Genomic DNA, 25531 nt, shown 5'->3' on the forward strand with positions numbered 1-25531 from the left:
GCGGTTACGTCCCTGGAGGATCCAGACGCTGGGCAAGTATGGAATCCCTGACCCCGACCCCTCGTCTCTTGGTCCCGGAGGCTCAGACTAGCCCCACCAGAGGCACAGAGGGGGCGCGGCCTGCAGCGGGCGGGGCGGCGGAGCACTCTCCCAGGCCGCCCTGACCTTAGGCTCCTCCTCCTGCCCGGCTCTCCGCCCTTTGCTCGGTCCCGGGAGAGGCCGGGCGGCGGTGGCTGCAGCCAAGTGCAGGAAGCCGGGCGGCGGTCTGCGAGGAGGAGGGGCCTGCTGACTTGGGCGGCTCAGCGTGGCGGGGGTCAGAGCCGCAGACTTCCCCTAAGTGGTACCGCGCGGCTCCACCCCGGAGTGACGCCCTCCGCCCATGGGCCTGGCCCGGGGCAACCGGCGGGCGGCGCGGAGGAGGCGGCGACAGGTGGCGCGCAGCGGGGGCCAGAGCCAGGCCGGGCCATGGCCGCCTCAGAGCGGCTCTACGAATTGTGGCTGCTCTATTACGCGCAGGTGAGCCCGCCCGCCCCCGCCGTGCCCCTTGCTTCTCGCACCCCACGTTCGTTGCACCTGCTCCTAGCGATGCTGGGGCCGAGGAGATGTGCGCGCGCACGCGGGACGTCCTCCGCCTGCTCACACACGTGTATGCCCCGGGCCAGCTGGGTGCCTCTGGTACGTGCACCTGAGGATCAGAGATTGCGGGCGCGCACTTCATAGTAACCTCTGTAGCGGGACCACGCAGCCTGAGTCTTGCTTGCAGGAGGAGAAGGTCCTGGGTCGAGGCAGCCGGACACTCGCCGCTTTGTGGATGAGGAAACTGAGGATTGGAAAGAACTGGAGACTGGCGGGGGAGGAGGAAAGAGTGGGACTCAGTTTGCCTGTGGGCTGCTCCTCTTGTGGTTGCGGCCCACTTAGATGGTCTTGGCCAAGGAGTCTGAATATGTTAGGGGGTCTGGGCAGGTAGGGGTAGGGGTTGGAGAGGGAATGCTCCTGCCGCGAGCCCTTCTCTGACCAGACGTCTCCAGGAACAGACAGTAATAAGCTCTTCTTGGACTTGAGGCAGCCCCACCCACCTCTCTAAGAGCAGAAGATAAAATTTTGCTTTGGATGCAGAGGGTTGGATTGGGGGCTCGAGGTCAGGAGGAATGTGTGAAAGGGATGGAGGGAGGCCCTTTTCTCCTGGGCTCCCTTGTCTCAGAAACCACCAAAGGTGGCCTCAGAAGGTGAAAGAAGTGACCCTGGTGTCCCATCAGCTAAGAATTTGGTGTCCTTCAAACTCTGTCTCACACACATGGGCTTTTACTTTCTTCCTGCACCCACAACAAGGAGGGATCCTTAGGTAACACCTCCCTCCCTTTTACCCAGCACACTCTCCCTCCCTGCACCTGCCTGGCATCAGGCTTCTGGCTCAGGTGTGTCCTGGGCACAATGGATCATTGTATGCCCCTGAACAGCTTGTCACTTGGGGGGGGAGGGGGAGGGAAGAGTTCATGCTCGGACCAGCTGGCCCTCTGAAGAGGCTGACTAAACATCTCCCAAGGACTGGAATCCAGGCCATAAGGGCCATAACCTCTTTATACTGTTCAGGTTGTGAGAGGTCCAGGTCCTTGGCAGGAGGCAGTGGATGGAGTAGAGTCCCTTTTTGGTGTGAGCCAGGCCAAACCAAAGTCTGTACTTCAGAGCCTCTGATTCCCTGCCTATAAAACTGACACAGCCCTGACCTCAGGTGGCCGCCTGTAGAGGGATAGCCGCAATGGCTAGCCTAGACCAAAGAGGGCTCCTTGCTTCTCTGTCCCCATCCTGTCCCCTCACCCCAGCCTTTCTGTCTCCATCTCCAATGGTTGGTCCTTGTGAAAGAGCAAAGGGTCTGGGGGGGAAACTACTCTGGTCCTTCTACCTCTAATTGCTCTTTAGGTCAGGGCAGGTTCTTGGTCCGTGACCAGGTGAAGGGGGCTTAAACCAGGAGATCAATCTGAGGGAAGTTAATGATAGATCTTCAGGCTATTGGCAGGCTGCTGGCAGTGTTCTGGCAGACCCAGATACCAGGACTGTACCTGCAGTATGGTTGCCTCCTGATGCCCCTTCTAGCTGAGCTCTGCGCCTCTTATCTCCTCAGAAGGTGTTTAGCACTCAGTATCTGTGCTGGCACCTCCACCCTCAGCTCCTCACCTCACTGGACAGGTATGGGGTTCAGGATGGCTGGTGGTAGCTTTGGAAGCCTGGGCAGGCAGGGGGCATCCTGGGGCCAGGCAAACAAATCCAGGATGTGAGAGCATACCCAGAAGCAGGCGGAGCCAGCCTGCCCAGAGAGAGGAAGCAAGGCCAGCCTTCCAGCACTGCCTTCCAGCCGCCTGGTCCTGCTCCTGCTCCGGGAACACCATTCTCACCCCTTGTGCTGGGCTCCTAGGGAGGGATAGTGCTGTGTAATTTTGAGTCCTGCTAGGGATCTATTGTAAGTGTTCTTGGAGGAGGGAGAGTACAAGGTGAGGGGAGGAACCGATAGAGGATGTTAAGAGACCCCTGAGTTGGCATTCACCCAGCCAGCAACACCTGTGCCCCTCCCAGTCAGTAGTGAGAGCTGACATCAGCTGGCAAACCTGTTTCCCCAGTTGTGGGTCTGGGTGGGGATGGGGGGAAAGGAGCACCCCACTTCCTGCCCTTCTCACCTTAAAGACCCCAGGTTTAGATGCATCCACACCCTCCCCCTGTAGGCCCAGCTCAACTGGGGGCCACATGGTGGGCAAGAGGGCTGTGAGTAACTACTGAGAGAGGAGGGAAGGGGCCAAGTGCCCTGGACATCACTCAGGGTTCCTCAGGGTTCTGGTGGGGAAACCAAGGTGGTTTGACCTTGCATTTAGTAGGCGCTCCTTGGGTATTCACTGAATGACTGGATAGAGATGGACCACACAGTAGTGACCAATCCAGGAAGGCATCCCAGAGGAGGCTGAGTTTGGGCCTAGATGGCTAAGGGAACAGGAACAGCCAGAGCAAGCAGGTGGAATTAGGAAATACAAGAAGCAAGTTGTCAGAAGTAGGCAACCGGCAGAGGTAGCCAAGGAGACTTGGTGGAGGCTCGGGTCACATCCCGAGGACTCTGAACTTATCAGACATGGCCAGGGCGTGAGAGGATAAGGGGATGGGGGACAGCATCTGACAGACTGGCAGTTGAGCAGCATGTAAAAGTTAATGTAAAGCAGCAGGCAAATGAGTGGGCCCCTTTCAGGCTGGAGCAATGGAGTGATGTTCAACAGCCCTCCCAGTGAAAGGGGGCAGTTTGGGGGAGGCCCCAAGGGCTGAGGGGCACTTCAGGTCACAAGGTCAGGGCAGGACAAACACTCAGATTACAAATGGGGGCACAAGCTAAATTCTCTAGTTATGCCATCGAAGACTCAGAGAGCTCTAGTCAGGTTAGGAAGAGCCAGAATTGACCTTGCTCTGCCTTCCTTCCCCCCCAATCACCATCCCTTATCTCTGACTAATGATCTCACGAATCATGGAAATGTGACCAGGTTCTGTGGAACCTTATCTGGGTTATATTCCTTCTGTGCCTCAGTTTACATTCTTAAAATGAGTAAAGGAAAGGTAGAAAAGCCTCCTGGGTATTTGATCTCCCTCAGTACCTCAGAGGGACAACTGGGGTTTCGTTCTCCCTAACTCTGTGGCCAAGGCAACTGAAGGGGGAGCAACTAAGGTGGTGGGGAGATTAGCTCAGAGCCCGGGGTATGGGGCGCTGGTAATCTCTGAAGTTGTTATAGCGACTGGGGAGCTGATGGGAAAGTCTGGGGTCTCCATAGAAACAAGGTCAGTTACTGTGAGGACCCTGGAAGGAAATTTTCAGTTTCCATAGTGATAGTAAAGACATGGTTAGCCTTTTACCTTGTGTAAAGCCAAAAGCCATCTTTAGTTGACACTGCCCTCCTCATGATGCTGAGTGGGAAGTTGATCTACGCTTGCTAGAGGATATACCCTACCCCCCCCCCCGCCACATTTCTGCCTGTCTGTCCCAGGAAATGGGATGTTCACCACCACCTGGGCTCCTCTGACTAAGAGGAGCCACCTACTATTGAGCTGTGATCTCCTCTTCCTACTTGCTCCTAGTTCTCCCCTGTACTCCTTCAATATGGCAACCAGCCCTGGAGTCCTCAGCTCTGCCAGCAAACCAAGAGTTCTGTGCCTCTTACCTGTCACTCACAGAGGGGTCTGGGGAGTGTTGTTCTAGAATGCCAGGAGCTTAGGCAGACCTGAGCCCTTGGATTGAAGCTCCCACTCATCCTGACCTGGTGTTGGGTAGGTGTGGCTGGAGAACTTTTTGCCCATTAGGCATGGGTATGGGTTTTTTTTCTTTTTAGAGATAGCGTCTCACTATGTCGCCGTCAGTAGGAGTGCTATGGCGTCACAGCTCACAGCAACCTCAAACTCTTGGGCTTAAGAGATTCTCTTGGCTCAGCCTCCCAAGTAGCTGGGACTACAGGCACCCACCACAACGCCTGGCAATTTTTTGGTTGTAGTTGTCATAGTTTGGTAGGCCCAGGTTGGATTCGAACCCGCCAGCTCCAGTGTATGTGGCTGGCACCTTAGGCACTGAGCTATAGGCGCTGAGCCAGGTATGGTTTTAAAGAAGTTTAATGGTAAGTGACAAATCACCAAGAGTTAGAACAGGGACTGGACTCCAGAATCCATGCCCTCAACCACCGGTTCTGTTGGTAACCTCAACCTCTGAGGCACCAGCCAAGGGTAAGCTGGGAAAGGTGCTCACCCTGAAGGGGAGTTATTTCAGCAGAGGAAACATCACAGCAAAGCATATGCAGGCCTGTGGGGGTGGGGGCGGTAAGTAATGTCCTTGGGTTGGGGCATCCAGTGGGTTTGGAGTGTGGAGGCTGGAGATGAGATGGGCACCACCTATGAGGGGCCTTGGATGTGCAGGGAGGTGGACTTGCTCTAAAGATGGGAACTTGTGGTAGGGTGGGTAACTGGCTGATCAGGCAGTGATGGTGACTAATGTCTATTAGAGGCCACTGTGTGCTGGGCTTGGGACAGGTCAAGCAGAGTCCAGGGACCAGCATGATGTCAGACACCTCTGCTGCCCCTGTTCCCCCCTGGCAGATACTCCCGCTCCCCAGCTCAATGCTATGGCCACCTGCCCTCAGCCCTCCAGGTCACCTCAGTGCCTGGGCAGTGGCAGTTCCTTGCCCTGCTACTTGGGACTTGTTTGAGCCCAACCAGTTCTTGGGAGCCCCTCACATGCATGGCTGGTTGAGCATAAGGTGGGGTCCTTAGAGGGATGACCACAAGACCCTCTTTTTCCGGGAATACTGGCTTCCCCCATACCCACAGCATTCACACCTGCCACAAGGCCTGGCACCACTTACCTCAGGAGGGCTTGGCAGGTGTGGCCTTTCCTGACCTGCCCTCAGGGGAAGGGCTGGGTGGGGACAAAGGGGTGACGCTGCTTCAGGTTCCTGCTCCAAAGCTGGGCAGGAGGAAGGGCCTGACTACGACAAAGGTTTCGAGGGGAGAATGAAGAGCCGGAGCATCACAGCCACGTCTTCTGGGCTCTGGACTCCTTCACATGCAGCAAGCACTACCACTTTGTTCTTTTCCCCCACCCTGTTCTTTTTTTTTTTTTTTTTTTTTGAGACAGTCTCACTATGTCACCCTTGGTAGATTGCTGTGTCGTCACAGCTCATAGAAACCTCAAACTTTTGAGCTTAAGCAATTCTCTCGCCTCAGCTTCCCAAGTGGCTGGGACTACAGGCACCCACCACAGCGCCTGGCTATTTTTTTTTTTTTTTTTTTTTTTTTTTTTGGTTGGAGTTGTCATTGTTGTTTTAGCAGGCCAGGGTTGGGCTCAAACCCACCAGCCTCAGTGTATGTGGCTGGCTGAGCTAGCGGCGCCGAGCCACACCCTGTGCTGTCTTCTGACCCTGGCTCCTGCAGGGGCTCCCATACCCCTACATACCACAGCCTCATGTCATGAGGGTCTAGGTCAGAGCTGGCCTGAGGCCTCCTAAGGAGAAAAAATGAGACCTAGAGAGGTTGGACAGGCTGCTACCCCCATTCCTGCCTAGTAGTATATTTTAGAGAACCCTTCATGCCTCCTCCAGAGCTCACAAAGGCTTGCCCCAGCCCTGAACCTGGACCTGCTGAGAATTTACAGGACTGGACAGGTTAAGGGTATGATTCGAGGGACAGAAAGCAGGAGTGTGCAGAGTTTGAGGGATCCACCCCTGTTCAGGAAAGGCTGCTGACCCAGATGATGGCCATGGGGTGTGGGTAGGGGAAGGTTCCTGCTAAAGTACCAAAAGCCTAAGTCAGTAGAGCTCTGGGTGGGCAGAGCCCCAGACAGGAGGATGTGAAACACAGACAGGGAGGGGTGGAAAGACTGGAGAAGCAGCTCCTGGTTAGACCAGGGCCTGGAATGCCAGGCTCAGCAATTGAGCATTTACTGGAGGGAGGGAGGGGGACATGATCAAATTTGGGCTTCAGGTACTCAGAAGAGCTACAGCTGGCAGGAAGGACCCACATGTTGGGTGAGAGGTGACCAACTTGACTGGGAGGAGGAGATGAAAATACATTGTTGAAGATACTTTTGAAGGCAGATGGGTCTGTGGGGCAGACAGGGATCAGGTGTCACATGAGTCAGCTTGGGCTGGCTGGTTAGCAGCCATGAGTGGTCCTGGCCTAGGACAAAATCTGGATTTTAGCATCTGCAAAGTATAGCCGAAGTTGAGGTAATGGATGAAGCATCCCCTCTGGGGCCTCCCATTTCCTCATCTGTAATGGGAGAGGTTTCGAAGAAGTGGAGCAGGAGCCCTCGCATCCTCTGCTGTTTCAGGATCTGGGCATTTTGGTCTCCTTGCTGGTTGCTGGGGAGGCTGCCAGCAGCAGAAGGTGGAGAGGTCAACAAACATAACTGACAAAAAGTCACGGAGGTGTGGTCCTGTGTCTTGGTGGCTTCAGTCCTCTGGATTGCCTGGGCTTTAGATCTGTGCCAAAATACACAAGGAAAGTCCCCAAACACAGGGCGGACAGCTGTTCTGCCCTAGGTCTGCTGGGCTCAGGCTTCCTTCCCTGGAGCCCATTCAAATCTGGCCCTGGGGTCTGGAGCCCACAGGCTGCAAAAATTAGCAAAGATAGTTCTAGGGGTTCTTGGGTATGAGGTTCATGGGCCCTGGGGAGCAGCCTCAGGCCTGCTGGGTGCTGCCCATGATGTGTCCCTCTCTCTTCATCTTTCTCTACTCTAGTCCCTGCCCCACCTTTCTGATTCTGGCAAAGAATATTGCCTTTGGGCTCAACTGGTCAGAATCTCCAGATGGGGCCAGCAAAGGGAGGGGGGGAAGGAAGGAAGAACTCAGGTACAGGTCACCAAACACCCCCTGCCCTGGGAGGGACTCAGAGGTTAGGAAGATTGGGGCTAGCCTAGGACTTTTTCTTTTCTTTTTTTTTTTTTTTTTTTTGTAGTTTTTGGCTGAGGCTGGGTTTGAACCCGCCACCTCCGGCATATGGGGCCAGCACCCTACCCCTTTGAGCCACAGGCGCCGCCCTCAGCCTAGGACTTTTTCAGCTGTGTCCCTAAGCAGAGAGGCCTGCAGGGTCCAGGAGGGAGGCCTGGGAAATAGGGCATGAGGCAAAGTATGCCGAGGGTAGGTGTTCCACATCATCCGCTGGTCCTGAGGCCTTGGACCCAGGTCAGGGACCTGCATGTACCTTAAATGAAGGTTGCAACAACAGTAGGGATCAGAGCCTCCAGGCCCAGAGCTCATGCTTGGAAAACTAGTCTCTGGCCCACAAATTCCACCCATGGCAGAGTGACCCTGCCCTCTTTGCCTCACACCCTGCCCCCAACATTGGACTAGGTCCCTTGTAGGTTGCTCGCTAGGCCCAGGGTGCCCAGGCCTGCGGTCTGCTGGGAGGAAGCGGCCCCCCTCCCCCACCGTGACTCTGCGCTTCCTGCCCCAGCCTGGGGCGGGAGGAGACATTTCCCGTCCACACCAAAGTTTCCCTGGCGGCACCCAGACTTGGGTTCAGCCGCTACCCCTCTGCCCATGGAACCTGCTCTGGGGCCTGGGGTCCAGGTAACCAGTGAGGGTGGGTGGAGATTCCCATGACAAGGCAAGGTATCCTGCCACCTGTACGTGGGGTATGTGCGAAGTGTGCTGTTCTGGGGCTGCCTGTCCAGTGGTGCACATGTGTCCTGAGACCCATAGTCAAGGAAGCTTTCCTGGAGGTGGTGGCTGCTGAGCTGGAAGGAGGTAGCAGATGTGGACCCAGCCCAAGACTTGGGGTAGGGGGTAGCTACTGTGTGGAAGACCTCCTCCAGCCCTAGCACCAGTATGGGCCACAACCGTACCCCACTTAAGCTCTTCCCCTGACAGTGCCTGGCCTGTCTGGGTCACAGGGTTAGGGAGGTAGGAGCAGAGACTAGAGGCTGAGAGAAGCAGGGATGGCCGGATGTACTACAGTCTTCTAATATTGACCTTCCAACTTCTCGTCCTCCCTCCCCCACTGCCCTGCCTTTACCCTGTCCATGCCCCATGTCCATCTGCATTCACTTTCCACCTCTATCTACACTCCCTTGTCCTTTTCCTGTCCGCTGTACCCCTTTTGTCCTCTCTCATTCCCCTGAACTCCTTTGCCTACAGAAGGACCTGGGCTACCTGCAGCAGTGGCTGAAGGCCTTTGTAGGTGCCTTCGAGAAGACCATCTCCCTGTCCTCCCTGGATCCACGAAGGTGAGGCTAGAGCTGCACATAGGGCAATGTCAGGACAGGGAGATGGAAGGGTCCTTGGTACCCCAGTGACTCCTGTCCCTATAGGCCAGAGGAGGCAGCTGCAGAGGTGCCCGTGCTGCCACTGGACTCACTGCATGTCCTGGCCGAGCAGCTGGACAGGGCAGACCTTGAGCAGGCCCTGCTGCTGCTCAAGCTCTTCATCGTCCTCTGCAGGTAATCCCTGTTGTCCATTCCATGGGCAGGGGCCTGCAACTATGGGCCAGAGAGAGGTATGACTGATTTTTGTGACCTCTTCATCATTTTCTCTCCCAGGAACCTGGAGAATGTAGAGGCAGGCCGAGGCCAGGTGCTAGTGCCCCGGGTGCTGGCACTGCTGACTGCGTTGGTGGCAGAGGTGAGGTGGCCTTGTGGGGGTGGCGATGGAGAGGCAGGCAAGGGTCATGACTGGAGTCATAACTCCCCACCCTCTCTCCCCACACCTATAGCTGAAAGGACACCCACCCCCTGAGGAGGGCCGTGGGACCCAGCTGGAGAATGTGGCCCTACATGCCCTACTCCTCTGCGAAGGCCTCTTTGACCCCTACCAGATTTGGCGGCGCCAGCATAGTGGGTGAGACCCTGAGGAGGCTGGGGAAAAGATGGGGGCTTGGGCTATAGCAAAGGTATGGTGGGGAGTGAGGATGGGTAAGAGCTGGGCTCATTTGCATGGCCTCATCCCTCAGGGAAGTCATCAGCTCCAAGGAGAAGAGCAAATACAAGTTCCCTCCTGCTGCTTTTCCCTGTGAATTCAGCGACTTCTTCCGAGGTCAGGCCCTGCCCCTGCCCCTGCCCCACTTGGCCCACCTGGCCCCGCCCCCAAATCTAGGCCACTTCCTTCAGTTTCCTGATCCCATACATAGCTTAGTGGTGGCTGGGACAACTGTGAGTGTTTGAGGGGGCCTGCAAAGGCTAAGTAAGAGTTTAGAGGCAGAAATGAAAAGTAAGCCTGGATAAAATGAGTAATTTCTTTCCTAGTCTGGAGTGAGGGCCTTCCTTCAGATGAGGATATGGTTGACCTGCCTATCCTCCAGGCTCCACCTCTCCTGGAGACACTGGCTACCTTTGTAGATGTTTCCACCTGCTCCCTTACTCCCATAGGAGCTGGGACCCAGGACGCCTCTGTTCTTGTTGATAGCCTTGCTCTCCTGAGTCATCTCTCTCCTCTCACTGGAGGGAGACTGGCCAGGAATGTAGATGGGCGCAGGGTGGGATGTGGCCTAGACAGGGGCAGGCAGTGCTGTGAGAAGATCGTGGCCTATTGAGATATGAAATGTCTCTGTGATGCCTTGGGAAGCCGCCAGCCTGAGTCTGGAGTGGGGGCAGCAGAAGCTCTCTGCCTTCCATTTCCCTCAGATGGAGTGCCCTTTGTTCCCTCAGATGGGGTCCCCAATAGGGAGGACTTTGTTCCTCCCTGTTAATGCCTCAGTGGTGGCCTGATACCCTCAAGACCAAATCCTACTCCTCCCACCGCTCTCTCCAGCCCCACTTGCTCTCTGCTCCCCAGCCATGGTGCCTGACCTCTCATCCCCAGAGTGCTGTGAGTCACCCCCTGCCAGGGTCTTTGTCATGCTGTGTCCTTTCCCTTCATAGGCCAACTGCAGGTTCTCAGGTATCACCTCAAAAGTCCCATCTGCAGGGAGGGATGCCAATCCCACCCCTCCCCGACCCATGTGACCCTGGACAGGTCCCTGCTGCCCTCTGGGTTTCAGTCCATGGCCTGGCATCCTATCCAGCTTTGCTGGAGCAAGGCCAGGTGGGACGCCCATGTGTGAGACTATGAAAGCTCCTAGAAGTCACCAGTAAGGGCCAGTAGGGGTGGTGGAATTGGTAAAATAGACACAGCAGATCCCCAGAGCAGGGCATGGGAAGCTCTAACTGTCATAGCGGCAGAGGGAGCAGGAGATTTGCATCTGAGAAACTAAACCCTGAGTTCAAGACTAGCCTGAGCCAGAGCGAGATCCCATCTCTAAAAATAGCCAGGCATTGTGGAAGATGCCTGTAGTCCTAACTACTTGGGAGGCTGAGACAGGAGACTCGCTTGAGTCCAAGAGTTTGAAGTTGCTGTGAGCTATGATTCTATGGCACTCTACTGAGGAAAGTCTCAAAAAAAAAAAAAATAAATAAATAATAAGGCTTGGCACCCGTAGCTCAGTGAGTAGTGTGCTGGCCACATACACTAAAGCTCACGGATTCAAGCCCAGCCCCAGTCTGCTAAACAACAATGACAACTGCAACCAAAAAATAGCCAGGCGTTGTGGTGGGTGCCTGTAGTCTCATCTACTCGGGAGGCTGAGGCAAGAGAATCACTTAAGCCTAAGAGTTGGAGGTTGCTGTGAGCTGTGATGCCATGGCACTCTACCGAGGATGATAAAGTGAGACTCTGTCTCTTAAGATATATAGCTGGGTGTTGTGTTGGGCGCCTGTAGTCCCAGCTACTTGGGAGGCTGAGGCAAGAGAATCACTTAAGCCCAAGAGTTTAAGATTGCTGTGACACCATGGGGAAGCAGAGGGGGATGTACTCACCCTGAGGCCCCCATTTTGGGGCTTACGGATCTAGGGAACCAGTTGGGTTCTCAGGGAAGGTCCATGTTACCCTCAAGACCACTAAAGAAGGGTTGTGTCCTTTTCAGACTCCCTAGAATACAGCCATGACTTTTTGAACTCCCCCAGGCAGAGCCAGATCTTCTTCCCCAGATTGGGTCTTTTACTTGGCCCAGCTCCCTTTCCCCTCCACCCCAGGGCATTCACCTCTTGTGCAGTCCCCTGGGTCCACAGCCCTGCCACCTTGGTGACATTGTCCTGCCCTGCCTACCACCCCCCACCCAGAGAGCCTGCAGGATGCAGATCATTTGCCTCCCATGCTGCTGTTGCATCTCATCCACCTCTTTGGTGCAGTCCTTGCAGGAGGAAAGGTAGGCTGGGCATTGAACCTGTGGGTCAGAGGGTGGCCGTCTCAAGGTCTCTCTACTGGATAAGCCCCTTGCCTGCTACCCGTCTCTACTCACACCTGCAGAAGAATGGACAGATGGCTGTGAGCAGTGGCTCTGTGCAGGGCCTCCTGGGTGTGGTGCGGGTCTGGGGCCATGAGTCAGCCCAAGACCCCTGCCTGGTGCCACTGGCGCTGGAGGCACTAGTGGGCACAGTACATGTCCTGCACGCCAGCCGCACACCCCCCCGGGGTCCAGAGCTCCGTGCTTTGCTTGAGGGCTACTTCCACGTTCTTAATGCTGACTGGCTGGCTGGTCTGAGCTCAGGCTCTGAAGAGGCCCTCGTCACCCTGCGGGTCAGCATGCTTGGTGAGTATGAGCTCCCGGTCTCTTGGGCAGAGGGTACCGCAAGGGGAAGACCCAAGTGATGATGGAAAAGCTGGACTGGACAGCATGGGAAAGAATATTTTTAAGGCTGTCTGGAGGGAACTGGGCAGGGCCTGACTTTGGCCCTTCCACAGATGCCATCCCCATGATGCTGGCGTGTGAGGACCGGCCAGTGCTACAAGCCACCTTCCTCAGCAACAATTGCTTTGAACACCTCATTCGCCTCATTCAGAACAGCAAGGTGGGTGGGGCCCAGGCTGGGGGTGTAAGGGCTAGAACTCAGACCCTGGGGGAGCCATATGTAGGTGCTGAACTACAGCTAAGCAAAATAGGCTGGGACTGGAGGGTGGGGTGGGGGGGTGGTTTACAACTGGTGGGATGGGCTGCATTTCACTGGGAGGGCCTGGGGCATGGCTATAGGGATGGCTCTGCATCCCACAGGAGGGGGGTTGGTACGGAGGCAGAGGAGCTTTCCTGGCCCCTGGTTTCCCTTTCCTTGGCCCCAAGTACAGGGACTGGGGGAGGGCTCAGCTGCTTTGGACGCAGCGCTCACTCCAGCCCACTCGTCCACCCCAACTGCCCATCTGAGCAGGGTATGGGTGGCTCATTGCCCTTATTCTTCCTTAGTGCCTGGTAGCCTAGTGGGGGCACACTTCCCTCTGGGGCAGAAGCCTGGCAGCTGCCCCTGATCCTGCTCTAACCCTGCCCTCCCCCATCTTCCTCCCCTCTTCTTTGCCTCCTCTACCCTGTGCCCTCCCCTTTCCCCACAGCTGTACCTGCAGGCCCGGGCACCCCCTGAGGGGGACAGTGACCTGGCTACGCGGTTACTGACTGAGCCCGATGTCCAGAAGGTATCTCCCTGGGGTGACCAGCTCAGGCACCCACATCTCTGGGCACCCACACTCTGGGATTCCCACTTGGAGTCTTTTCTGCCCTATAGCAGATGTCTGTAAGGCCCGGTGTGGCCTAGCAATGGACGTGGTTCCCCCATGCTGTCTCATCCACTTTCTAAGTCCCCATCCTAAGGAATGGGGCAGGAGGTGGTCTGTGCCCTGCCTGGTGTTAGTACTGGGAGCTGGGGTTTGGCTGTGCCACACTGGGAAGAACCTTCGAGACTCTTAGCCACCCATCCCCATTTCTCAAAAGGGAAAATAGAAGTTCAGATATTCAGGGATTTGAGTGTAGTCACAGGAGAGGGGTCTCCCACATAGGGCCACTTATTTCTTGTGCCCACCCTAAGCAGGTTGCTGGGCATCCCCAGCCCTTCATGATATATTCTCTGCCTCACCTCGCAGAGGATGGGAACAGGCTGCAGGTTATTAGCTGGGCGCACACTTTTTGGTGGCTCAATACCCGGGCCCCAACTTCCAAGCCCCTACCTTGGCTTATCTTCATGAGCAGTCCAGTCCCCTGTGTCCTCTGCACATAGTCAATTTCCAAGAGCATGCATGTACATTCATTTACAGAGCAGCCAGGGCTACTCCCCTTCCTTTTTACAGATGATGAAACTGAGGCCGGGAAGGGGGAAGAAAGTTGCCTGCGGTCACGTAGGGAGTCAGGCAGAGCTGGGACCAAAGGCCCCATCAAGCCAGAATGTGGCCTAGTACTTGCTGACAAACTCCTTCAGGGGTCCTCAAACTACGGCCCGCGGGCCACATGAGGCGGTGTGATTGTATTTGTTCCCGTTTTGTTTTTATACTTCAAAATAAGATATGTGCAGTGTGCATAGGAATTTGTTCATAGTGTTTTTGTTTTTTTTTTAAACTATAGTCTGGCCCTCCAATGGTCTGGGGGACAGAGAACTGGCCCCCTGTTTAAAAAGTTTGAGGACCGGGTGGCACCTGTGGCTCAAAGGAGTAAGGCGCCAGTCCCATATACCAGAGGTGCCAGGTTCAAACCCAGCCCCAGCCAAAAAAAAAGTTTGAGGACCTCTGCAAGCCCTCGGCTCCTTGGGGTGAGGCAGGAGGTGTGAGTAGCATGCCTGTGGCTGTCAGATTCAGCCAGGCTGAGCCTCAGTGTCCCCACCTGGATCTGGGACAGGGAGCAGGGTAGGACTTAAAGGTCTCGAAGGTTCTTCTGGTTCTGACACTCTGTGATTGGTTGCCCACCCACCCCCCTGTCAATCTCTATGGGTGATGGGGCACATGCTGGCCTGCCTATATGTGTGTGTCTAGCTTGGGTAGGGACGGGTGGGGATGGGTGGAGGCTGAAGCCCTAAGTCCATCAGAGGCGGGAGATCGGGGAGGGAGGCGCAGTGAGAGTGTCCACTGTTGATCTGTCCCAGCGACACCCTTTCCAAGCCCCTTTGTCAGAGTAGGTCTTGCGAAGCCATGCTGAAAGGGCCTTAGTTTCAGGGTCACAGCAGTTGGGGCAAGGAATAGAGGACTTGGAACCCTGGCAGGTAACAGGTAGCTAATCTAGCACGTGCTATGTGCCTCGGGATGCCTGGCTTGCACCTCTTTTACTGCAGGGTGCTGCCAGGTGTGGTACCCAGGCACCTGCCTCTCCTGACTGCCCCTCCCTACCCCAAGGTTCTGGATCAAGACACAGATGCCATTGCAGTGCATGTAGTCAGAGTGCTCACCTGCATCATGAGTGGCTCCCCATCAGCCAAGGTGAGAATGCTACGCTCCCCAGCAGCAGTGCGGGTATGGGATGGAGTTAAATTGACCACATGTCCCCAGAGAAGGCCTGGCTGGTGGCCATAAGAATTTTGCTCCCTGGAGTAAAGCAAGTGAAATGAGGAGATGACTGTCCTACCGACTTGGTTCCCCCACCCCTGCTAGCTCTGTGTCCCAGAGGTGTAGTCCCTCCAGGGTTCCATGGGTACTGGCTCGCTCTGGAGCCCGTGCGTGTGCTCATTTCTCCCACGTGATACTTTACACAGGAGGTATTTAAAGAACGCATCGGCTACCCTCACCTCCAAGAGGTTCTGCAGAGCCACGGTCCTCCTACCCATCGGCTGTTGCAAGAGCTGCTTAACATGGTGAGGGCAGGAACTTGGGGCCAGTGTCCCAAACGTAGCCAAGATTGAATCGGGATTACCACAGAGGGTGAACTCTCTACCTTGGGGATCATGTTGAGTGTGGCCAGTACAGAGCGTGACCCATGGCCTGGCCATGTATGTCAGTGCCACTAGGGTGAGGATTGTGGACTGTATGGGGCCCTAGAGGCAACTAAATGTTAGCAAGACCCAGGGTCATCCTAGAACGTACAGTTAGGGTTAGGCCAACCCATAGTGATGACTGAGCCTCAGGGGTTAACAGTGCTAAAGGACTGGGCTGGGCATGGTGGCTCATGCCTGTAATCCTAGCACTCTTAGAGACAGAGGTGGGTGGATTGCCTGAGCACAGGAGTTCGAGACCAGCCTGAGCAAGAGTGAGACCCTGTCTTTACTAAAAAGCAGAAAAACTATCCAGGCATTGTGGTGAGTACCAATAGTCCTAGCTACTCAGGAGGCTAAGCAAGAGAATCACTTAAGCAAGAGTTTGAGGTCGCTGTGAGCTATGATGGCACAGCACTCTACTGAGGGCAAGAGAGTAAGACTCTGTCTTAAAGAAAAACAACAATGAAGGCCAGGCGTGGTAGCTCACGCCTGTAATCCTAGCACTCTGGGAGGCCAAGGCAGGTGGATTGTCTGAGCTCACAGGTTTGAGACCAGCCTGAGCAAGAGCAAGACCCTGTCTCTAAAAATAGCCAGGAGTTGTGGCCAGTGCCTGTAGTCCCAGCTACTCAGGAGGCTGCGGCAAGAGAATCACTTGAGCCCAAGAGTTTGAGGTTGCTGTGAGCTGTGACACTACAGCACTCTACCAAGGATGACAAAGTGAAACTCTTATCTCAAAATAAAATACAAAAAAACAGTGCTGAAGGACTGTTAGTAGTAGTGACAGTCACCATTACCCTCTGATTTTCCCACACCTCACACACACCCTGTGGGCAGGATGGGGTAGTACATGTTGTTTTCCCTTGCTATAGGCAAGTAAATGGGGACAAGAAGTTCCCTGTTGGCAGGACACCACAGTTGACTGAAGACTATCATTCTTTCCAACCACAGGCTGTGGAGGGTGACCACAGTACATGCCCACCTCCACCAATCCACAATGAGCAGCCGGTGCTGGTGCTGATGCAGTGGCTGCCAGCATTGCCCACCACCGAGCTGCAGCTCTTCCTAGCACAACGCCTCCGGTGGCTTTGTGACAGCTGCCCAGCCAGCCGTGCCACCTGTGTGCAAGCGGGCCTGGTGGACTGCCTGTTGGAAACACTCAGCACGGGCGTATCCCTGGGGGTCCGCTGCCAGGAGCAGCTGTTGGCATTGCTGCAAGCACTAGGCCGCCTGTCATTAAGACCCTTGGAGCTGCGTCGCTTGCTGCGCCCTACACCAGGACTGGACTCGGGGCCAGACAGAGCTGAGGCTAGGAAGGCACGACATGCAGGCGCTATCATCCGCACGTTGTCAGGCATGGCCAGGCACCAGGGTCCTGCACGTGCCTTGCGCTACTTTGACCTCATGCCTAGCATGGCAGGCATTATGGTGCCCCCTGTGCAGCGGTGGCCAGGACCTGGCTTCACCTTCCATGCCTGGCTCTGTCTGCACCCTGTAGATGCAATGCCTGCCCCAGGCTCCACCCGGCCACTCCAGCGAAAGCAACTTTATAGGTGGGTGACTGCCAGAGGCCAGGGACCTACTGCCAGAGTGAGCAGGAACAGGCAGACATAACTGGCTTGCCTGCCCCCAGCTTCTTCACCAGCAGTGGCTCAGGGTTTGAAGCCTTCTTCACGGCAGCTGGGACCCTGGTAGTGGCTGTGTGCACACGAAAGGAGTACTTGACCGTGAGCTTGCCTGAAGTGTCCTTTGCTGACTCTGTCTGGGTGAGCCCCCATCCTTCTCACATGGCCCAGTGGAGGGGATGGACCAAGTCCCAAGAGTAGCCTGATGTTGTAGCTTCTGTTCTAGCACTGTGTGGCTATTGTCCATGTGCGCCGGCCCTTCAGCCAGAACCTGGTCCATGTCTACAAAGATGGCCATCTGGTCAAGACAGCGCCCCTTCGCTGCCCCTCCTTCAGTGAGGTGTGCCAAGTAGGATTTGGGGAGGCCAGGGGTAGGAGGGATTGAGGTATGGTGGCAGGCTGGGGCCTGGAGCTCCTTTGTCCCCTCCTCCCCTCAGGCCTCAGACTTCAGCCTCTTGGGTCTGTGCAACCTCAGAGGTTAGTTTGAGGAACTGAATGTAGGTAGAGCTTCAGGTTCTGCTGTGACCCTGACCATTCCCCCAACCCTGGCCCCCACAGCCTTTCTCCTCCTGCTGTATCGGTTCTGCTGGGCACCGCACAACAACCACCACCACAGGGCTACCCATGCCACCAGTCCCTGCTGCCCTGGCTCACACTCACCCCTCCCTCACCCGCTCCCAGTCAGTCCCGGCCTCCACGAGCCTTGGCTGGGAAGCTGGGCTGGCGGCCCCTGTGCAGGAGGGCGGCATCAGCTCCACCCTTGCAGGCACCCAGGACACTCAATGGGGCAGCCCCACATCCCTGGAGGGTGAGCTCGGGGCTGTGGCCATCTTTCATGAAGCCCTGCAGACAGCAACTGTGCAGACCCTGTGCACCCTGGGTATGCAGCAACCATTATCCTCAGAACCAGGGGCTGGGACTTATAGAGCACCCAGGCTAGAAACCAGGGGTTTGGGGCAGAGAAGGTGTCCCTGGAGTTCTTTTCTCTGGTCAGGCAGGAAAGAGGCAGGCTCTGGATGGGGTTTGGCCAGAGGTCTATGAGTCTGAGGCCCTCTGCCTCCCCTAGGGCCCAATGAGATGGCACCCTTCAAGCCCGAGGGTGAGCTGCACGAGTTCAGCAGTAAGCTGCTTCTTCATTACTCACCTCAGGTACTGGGGCATGGGAATCGGCTCAAACATGCTGCTCCCCCAGTTCCTATACTCTCTGCTCCCTGCTCCTCCACCTGACCTTGCTGCCTACTCATTCCCCTTCCCTCAGGCCTGTAAAAACAACATCTGCCTGGACCTGTCCTCCAGTCACGGGCTGGATGGTCGCCTGACAGGCCACAGAGTGGAGACCTGGGATGTGAAGGTGTGTGGGCACATGTGGGCAGTATGTGCAGGAGGCACAAACATGGGGCCACGTGTCTACAGAACCAGCGGGGGTGTGGCACCCGGGAGGGTTTGGGGAATCCACCCTAAGACAGCAAAACTCCCTTAGATCCAAGTACCAGGCAGGATGGTCTCTTGGGGTGGTGTGGGATAGGAAACTGGCTGGAGGTATCTCCTCACCACCATCCCCCTGCACCCAGGATGTAGTGAACTGCGTGGGGGGCATGGGTGCCCTGCTTCCTCTGCTGGACCGAGTGGCAGCACAGCCCCAACAGGCAGAGGCAGGCCCAGCTGAAACACATGACCTTGTGGGGCCTGAATTGACCTCTGGCCACAACACCCAGGGCCTACTTCTCCCCCTGGGCAAGTCTTCAGGTGAGTATCCCTGATGCCCGGTTCCCAGGGAGGGAATCTTGGCATGAGGGCAGGTTGTAGTGCTTGAGGTCCTGTGGCCACTGGCAGGCCCTTGATATACATCTCTCTGCTTCCTGGTGGCCAGCAGAGGAACGCCTGCAGAGGAATGCGGTGGCTGCCTTTCTGCTGATGTTGCGGAACTTCCTGCAGGGCCACACAGTGAACCAGGAGAGCCTGGTGCAGTGCCAGGGGCCCGCCATCATCGGGGCCCTCCTGCGAAAGGTAGGGCATGGTGGGGCAGTTGCCAGGCTTGAGGTGGGGAGCCTGATGCTCTGTCAGTGAGGGAGAGCCTCTTGGGAGGGGTAGCACTTGCTTGGAGACTTGAAAAGCTGGGCAGGGTTTAGCTGAGAGGATCTGGGGAAAGAGCCAGCACGGGCTGGCAGGGGGTCTACACTTTAGAGACAGCAGGGAGTCACGGAAGGGTTTGAGCAGGCAGAAGGCTGTGTTTGTGTCCATAATGCCTGTGCAGTGAAGGGTGGAAGCTAAGAAGCTCAGACAGCAGACAGGCAGAACCTATCATCTCACCCCTGCCCTTTCCCCCACCCCAGGTTCCCAGCTGGGCCATGGACATGAACGTGTTCATGTCTGCCCAGCTGCTGATGGAGCAGGTGGCAGCTGAGGGCAGTAGGCCCCTCCTTTACCTGCTCTACCAACATTTGCTCTTCAATTCTCACCTCTGGACCCTCAGTGACTTCGCCGTGCGCCTCAGTAGGTGTAGGGACCAGGATAAGGGGCCAGCCTCAGGGCAGGTGTGGGCTGAGAAGTTGTAATCCAGCTCTGGGTGAAGGAGGGATGTACATGATGGGAATCCAGCTCTGCCCTGGGGTGTGTAAGGCAAATGTGAGCCTGCCCAGGGAAGTGACAGGCATGCATGGCCCTGTCCTGGAGGATCTGAAGGGCCCAGCTCAGCCTGGTGGCCTGAGCCCTCTGCCAATGCCACTCAGGCCACATCCAGTACATGTCCAACGTAGTCCGTGAGCACAGACACAAGCTGTGGAAGAAGTATGGGGTCCAGTTCATCCTCGACGCCCTGCGTACCCACTATAGGTGAGGCCAGTGGGGCCAGGTGGATGATGGGGGCTGACACAATGACCTCTGGCTTTGGGGATAGGGCTGTATGTGCTCTTCACTTACTTGCCCACTCTCACGGATTTCTGTCCCCTCCATTCTCCTGGGCCTGGCTGGGTATGCCTGCTGGACCTGCCAGCCCACAGCGGGAGCACCCCCTGGCTGCTGACGACCTGCGCACCATGCAGACTTCCTTCCTGGGCCTGGCCCAGGAGTTCCTGGTGCGGAGTTTCTCAGCTGATGACATCCAGGTCACACAGGTCGTGCTGAGCTTTCTGGCAGCCACTGGTGATGATGGCCTGGTAAGCTGGCTTGGTGAGGGTGAAGCTGGGGTGAAGGGTGTGTGAACCACCCGGAACCCAGCCCAGGCTGAGACTCTGCATCTGTCTCTCCCAGAGGGTCTGGGGCAGGCGGTCAGATGTGTCTCTCGCTTGCCCCACCTAGGTGGCAGGTGTGCTGGACATGCTGCTGGCACTGCTGCAAGGCTCTCCAGTGCAGGAGTCCTTGGCTACCTTCCTGTTGGAGCCAGGGAACTTCGAAGTGCTGCTAGCACTGCTGGGGAGGCCCAGGTCACCACCCCTGCTACATGACCGAGTCTGCAAGGTACCTGCATCCCACTTCCCACCCTGGTGTCCCCTGGGGCCCGGGAGATGCAGCAGGCCTTGGGCCAGTAGATAAAGCTGGCTTCACAGTTCTTTCGAGTCACACAACTGCATGATGACTTCCCCTCCTAAACTAACTCCTTCCCCATGAAGACAACTCCCCAATGACCCCCACACAGATCCTGCGCAGACTACAGCATGAGCGGTTACCTGAGTGGAGCCGACAGCGGCTCCGGCTGCAGGAGTGTGGTCTTCAGGGTCTTGTTGCCTGCCTGCCTGAGGGGACTGTTTCCTCCCAGCTCTACCAGGGCCTCTACAAGCTCTTCCTAGGGGCAGGTACAACATGGTTGGGGCCCAGAGGCAGTCCAGGTGGCAGGCCAGGTGATGTGTCAGAAAAATGGGGCAGGTGGGAAGAGGGAAGGTGGTGCACAGGGGCCAGGGCTGAGCATAGCCCCTTCTGCTGGGCCAGTCCCTCAGGCTCCTCTGCCTGTCCTCCCAGACTGCCTGACTCTCTCAGATCTGCTGGCTATGGTACAGCTGTCCCTTCAGGCTGACCTCAGTGTTCGCCTAGACATCTGTCGCCAGGTGAGTGGAAGAGAGGACAGCTTTGGGGGCTGGGGTATAGCTTCTGCCCACTGGACTTCATGCTGCCTGTCTGTAATGAGGGGTCTCTGGAGGCTTCCCCTTCAAAGGCCCCAGAAAGAGGGTCTGGGACAGGCAGTCAGATGTGTCCCTCACTTGCTATGCCCTGGCCTGCAGCTCTTCCACCTCATCTATGGACAGCCGGATATAGTGCGGCTGCTGGCCCGACAAGCTGGTTGGCAGGATGTCCTGACCCGGCTGTATGTCCTGGAGGCAGCCACAGCTGGCAGTCCCCCGCCCTTTGCCCTAGAACCAACCACCTCCCCAGAGCCAGCCCTGCCCAAGCTACCCACTGAGTCACCTGCTGAGTCTTCGGATGTCTTCCTGCCCTCGGAGGCCCGCTGCCCTGACCCTGATGCCTTTTACCATGTTCTCTACCCATTCTGCACACCCTTTGACTTGGGCCTGGTATGGGCCAGCCTGGGTTCAGGCAATACTGCTGGTGGTGGCAGTAGCAGTGGGACACTCACTCCAGCCAGCCAGCCTGGCACACCTTCCCCACTGGATGGTCCACGACCCTTCCCTGCTGCCCATGGCCGCCACAGTTCCAGTCTCTCCAATGTACTGGAGGATGGCAGCCTCCTAGAGCCTACCATTAGTGGGGATGATGCTTCTAACACCAGCAACCCTCAGGTGAGGTGGACCCACCTTCTGCCCCTGTGTGGCACCCAAGGCAGGGTTCCTCTGGTGCACAGTGCTGGCAGCATGGCCCCGTCTGCCACCAGGGCAATAGCAGCCAGTCAGGCCCATTACTGCTCCATTATAGCTCTCACCAGTGGTTGTGTCCAGGGGGTCCTGGAACAAGGCAACCAGGCAAGTCACATGGAGCCACGTGGGGAATGCCAGCCAGGCTTGAGAAGCATCCTGGAGAGAGCCTGTAGGGCACAGACCTTACAGGCCCTAATAGCAGCATAGTCCCAGGGGTCCTGCCGTGTGCTTCTGGGTTTGGGATCAGCCTCTGCTGGTCCTATGAGAACTGCCTCATCTCCTCTTAAGGATTCTCCCTGGAATTCAGGTAGTGGCTGAATCCAAGGCTTTGGCATCAGCCTGGCTGTTAGCCAAATGCTCTGACTCCTACTAGTGGGTGGACAAGAGGGGCTGAGTGGAAATGGCTGGGGATCGGCCTGATTGCCTCCATTCCCAGCTGACCACCACATCACCCACCTGTGCCCACAGCAAACCTGTGAGGAGGAATTGTGCAACGTGCTCACTAATGTGCTGTTCTCAGTGACCTGGAGGGGTGTGGAAGGCAGTGATGAGGCTGCCTGGAGGGAGCGTGGCCAGGTCTTCTCTGTGCTTACCCAGCTGGGGGCCTCGGCCACCCTTGTGCGTCCACCAGACTGCATCAAGCGCAGGTGAAAGGGCAACTCAGGAGGACAAGGGGCCTAAGGGAGCCTGGGGACGAGGAAGGCAATCAGGTAGACATGTGAGTCCCTTATCCATCCACAGCCTCCTGGAGATGATGCTAGAGTCAGCCCTGACCGACATCAGGGAAGCCCCCCTCGGGATCAGCCTCACCCAGCAGGTGCTTTGGTTGCTGCGCCTGCTGCAGGACTTCCTGTGTGCTGAGGGCCATGGCAACCAGGAGCTTTGGAGTGAAAAGGTGCGCTGCTCAGAGGGTCTGAGCTGCATGAGCACTCACATTCACGTCAGCCTGTGGGTATCTGGTCTGGGAGGTGGGTGAGTACATGTGTGCTGTTGTGGGCGCTTCTGCATAGGTACCTGTAAGCGTGGATTTGTCTGTGTGCACAAACCCTTGCTCCCTCCCCATGGATTACTGGCCTCATCTAGTAACATCTGTCTGAAACATGTTATCTGTGGCAGCTCTTTGAAGGAGTGTGCAGCCTGCTTGATCGCCTGGGCGCGTGGCCACACCTGGCCAATGGCACAGCTGATCTCCGTGAGATGGCACAGATTGGCCTGCGCCTAGTGCTTGGTTACATCCTGCTGGAAGACCCACAGGTGAACACAGCATGAGTTTGGGGGTAGGGAGAGTAGCAGTTGCAGTCCCTCTGAGGGACTGAGTACCCCTGATGCCCCACTTCCGCCCACAGCTGCATGCTCAGGCTTACATGAAGCTACACATGCTGCTGCAGACTGCCATACCGCCCCGCCGAGAGGAGGCCTGCTATGTGCTCTCCAAGCTGGAGGCTGCACTGGGGAGGGCGCTGAACGCCTCTTCTTCTGAGATGACCACTGAGGATACAGGGCCACCACATGTGTCTGCGACAGCTACAGAGCACTGCTCATGGCTGGTGCCACTGGTGCGCACACTGCTGAACCGTGCCTATGAGCCGCTGGAGCTGCAGTGGAGATTGCCTTCCCTGCCACCCACCAATGGCAGCCCCACCTTCTTTGAGGATTTCCAGGCTTTTTGTGCCACACCTGAATGGCGCCACTTCATCGACAAGGAGGTGCCTAGAGGCAAGGGTTCAGGAAGAGGCATGAGGACTGAGGCCCACTTCCAGCACTGATCTTTCCTTGCCTAATCCTGCAGGTGCAGCCCATCATGTCCCAGTTCGAAATGGACACGTATGCTAAGAGCCACGATCTCATGTCAGGATTCTGGAACGCCTGCTATGACATGCTTATGAGCAGTGGGCAGCGGCGCCAGCGGGAGCGTGCCCGTAGTCGTCGGGCCTTCCAGGTGTGATGCCCAGGATGGGGGATAGGGAGCTGCTCCATACATGCTCCCAGGGGACAGGGTGGAGGACCACTAGCGGCAGGACAGGCTGGGGGATAGGGAGCTGCTCCATACATGCTCCCAGGGGCAGGGTGGAGGACCACTAGCGGCAGGACAGGCTACAGCCAGAGGGTCTGACCCATTCCCCCACTCTAGGAGCTGGTGCTGGAACCTGCACAGCGGCGGGCACGCCTGGAAGGGCTGCGCTACTCAGCAGTGCTGAAGCAGCAGGCGGCGCAGCAGGAGACCTCCCTGCTGCACTGGGGGGTGCTGTGGCGCCAGCTTTCCAGCCCCTGTGGGGCCTGGGCACTGAGGTGGGCTAGGCTTGGGGCTAAGTCACAGGGAGAGGTGGGGCCTGGTAGGGTAGGAGCAACCTGAAGCTCCAAAGTGCCTTTTGGGTGGGACCTGGGAGGGCTGGGGTCCTACAGCCTTCTACCTACAGTGACCAGCTCTGGGGAACCTTCTGCAGAGAACCCTCCACCCCTCGCTGGAAGCTGTCCAGTGCTGAGACATACTCCCGCATGCGTCTGAAGCTGGTGCCCAACCATCATTTTGACCCTCATCTGGAAGCTAGTGCCCTCCGGGACAATCTGGGTAAGAGAGTGTGCCAAGCTGGGTCCTAACTCGTATTTCCAGTACTGCCTTGCTCTGGCTGAGTGTGCTTGGCCCCTTGCAGGTGAGGTTCCCCTGACACCCACTGAGGAGGCCTCACTACCTCTGGCAATGACGAAAGAGGCCAAAGTGAGTACCCCACCAGAGGAGCTGCAGGAAGACCAGCTGGGCGAGGATGAGCTGGCTGGGCTGGAGACCGCGTGAGTGGGGCCCCTTGGAGAGATCTGATGGGGCCAGTGGGCAGGGGGTCTGCAATTGAATTGCACCTGCTGTGGAATTACCTCCCTGGGGCTGTCATCCCCTTAAGGGGACTGACCAAAATCAGATGGAGTGGCGGCATTAGGAGAGCCCCTACCAGGGTACTCAGAGTGCTAGCTAGGCAACCAGAGCAGGACTGAAAAAACATCAACCAGAGCAGGATGGGGGCCCCAGGGAGTAGGGAGGGGCTGGGTGAGGGGAAAGGGGACAGAGCTTGGTGTCCGGACAAGATATTTAGATGCTCAGGTAGGTGGGGGTCAGGGACTGAGACCAGTGTGTGCTGGACCCTGGGCAGCTCCTTACTCTGTGGGAGGCACGAGCATATGTACCTCACGATGTGATGGCACTCGGGGAGTGTGGCCCTTGGACTTGTCAGGAAGGGGGTCCTGGAAGCTGAGATGGGTGCTGTTCTTTAGGATGAAGGCTGCAGAACTGGATGAACAGCATGAGAAGCTGGTGCTGTCAGCCGAGTGTCAGCTGGTGACAGTAGTGGCTGTGGTCCCAGGGCTGCTGGAGATCACCACACAGCATGTGTACTTCTACGATGGCAGCACCGAGCGTGTGGAAACCGAGGAGGGTGTGTCCCATTGGAGCCAGTTGAGGAGATGGCAGGGAATGGCTGGGGTCTAGAGCTAGTGATCCCCAAACCCGTTCTTCCTACAGGCATTGGCCATGACTTCCGGCGCCCACTGGCCCAGCTGCGTGAGGTTCACCTGCGGCGCTTCAACCTGCGCCGTTCAGCAGTTGAGCTCTTTTTTATTGATCAGGCCAACTACTTCCTCAACTTCCCATGCAAGGCGGGCGGGACCCCAGCCTCATCTCCTGGCCAGGCTCCCAAGCCCCAGCCTTGCTCGGTCCCACAACACACCCAGGTACGGAACAATGTATATACGTGTCTCCTGCACCTGCGGCCCCCCACTCAAGGCTACCTAAGCAGCCGCTCCCCCCAGGAGATGCTGCGTGCCTCAGGCCTTACCCAGGTGAGAGCCCTGAAGGGTGAGGTGGTGAGGGTGTGTGGGCAGCACCTGGAGGGAGGGGCAGTGCTGACAGCCCAGGTGGCTCACGT

General features: G+C 56.9%; 1 protein-coding gene across 5 annotated transcripts in view; it reads left to right on the forward strand.

The window, feature by feature from the left end:
- Positions 1-229: 229 nt before the first annotated feature.
- Positions 230-25531, forward strand: part of NBEAL2 (neurobeachin like 2) — a 31135-nt gene continuing 5833 nt past the window's right edge. The window contains exons 1-38 of one of the 5 annotated variants that reach the window (XM_053600463.1): positions 230-516; positions 8646-8734; positions 8819-8947; positions 9047-9128; positions 9220-9344; positions 9457-9539; positions 11600-11685; positions 11787-12069; positions 12222-12328; positions 12858-12938; positions 14619-14702; positions 14975-15073; positions 16142-16743; positions 16824-16956; positions 17042-17155; positions 17374-17695; positions 17882-17964; positions 18074-18166; positions 18387-18561; positions 18686-18822; positions 19149-19308; positions 19545-19647; positions 19808-19970; positions 20113-20271; positions 20450-20606; positions 20770-20855; positions 21030-21144; positions 21175-21545; positions 22089-22267; positions 22362-22515; positions 22737-22874; positions 22967-23326; positions 23410-23559; positions 23752-23909; positions 24065-24189; positions 24272-24407; positions 24882-25042; positions 25129-25445. In XM_053600463.1, coding sequence (XP_053456438.1) covers positions 466-516; positions 8646-8734; positions 8819-8947; positions 9047-9128; positions 9220-9344; positions 9457-9539; positions 11600-11685; positions 11787-12069; positions 12222-12328; positions 12858-12938; positions 14619-14702; positions 14975-15073; positions 16142-16743; positions 16824-16956; positions 17042-17155; positions 17374-17695; positions 17882-17964; positions 18074-18166; positions 18387-18561; positions 18686-18822; positions 19149-19308; positions 19545-19647; positions 19808-19970; positions 20113-20271; positions 20450-20606; positions 20770-20855; positions 21030-21144; positions 21175-21545; positions 22089-22267; positions 22362-22515; positions 22737-22874; positions 22967-23326; positions 23410-23559; positions 23752-23909; positions 24065-24189; positions 24272-24407; positions 24882-25042; positions 25129-25445 — 6150 coding nt within the window. In that variant the 5' untranslated portion in view covers positions 230-465. Of the gene's footprint in view, positions 517-7971; positions 8079-8645; positions 8735-8818; positions 8948-9046; positions 9129-9219; positions 9345-9456; positions 9540-9672; positions 10311-11512; positions 11686-11786; positions 12070-12221; positions 12329-12857; positions 12939-14618; positions 14703-14974; positions 15074-16141; positions 16744-16823; positions 16957-17041; positions 17156-17373; positions 17696-17881; positions 17965-18073; positions 18167-18386; positions 18562-18685; positions 18823-19148; positions 19309-19544; positions 19648-19807; positions 19971-20112; positions 20272-20449; positions 20607-20769; positions 20856-21029; positions 21546-22088; positions 22268-22361; positions 22516-22736; positions 22875-22966; positions 23327-23409; positions 23560-23751; positions 23910-24064; positions 24190-24271; positions 24408-24881; positions 25043-25128; positions 25446-25531 lie in introns of those variants that run through there. The other 4 variants (XM_053600461.1, XM_053600462.1, XM_053600464.1 and 1 more) reach the window with 4 other exon arrangements.

This window comes from Nycticebus coucang, chromosome 8 (assembly GCF_027406575.1).
Source record: "Nycticebus coucang isolate mNycCou1 chromosome 8, mNycCou1.pri, whole genome shotgun sequence".
NCBI lineage: Eukaryota > Metazoa > Chordata > Mammalia > Primates > Lorisidae > Nycticebus > Nycticebus coucang.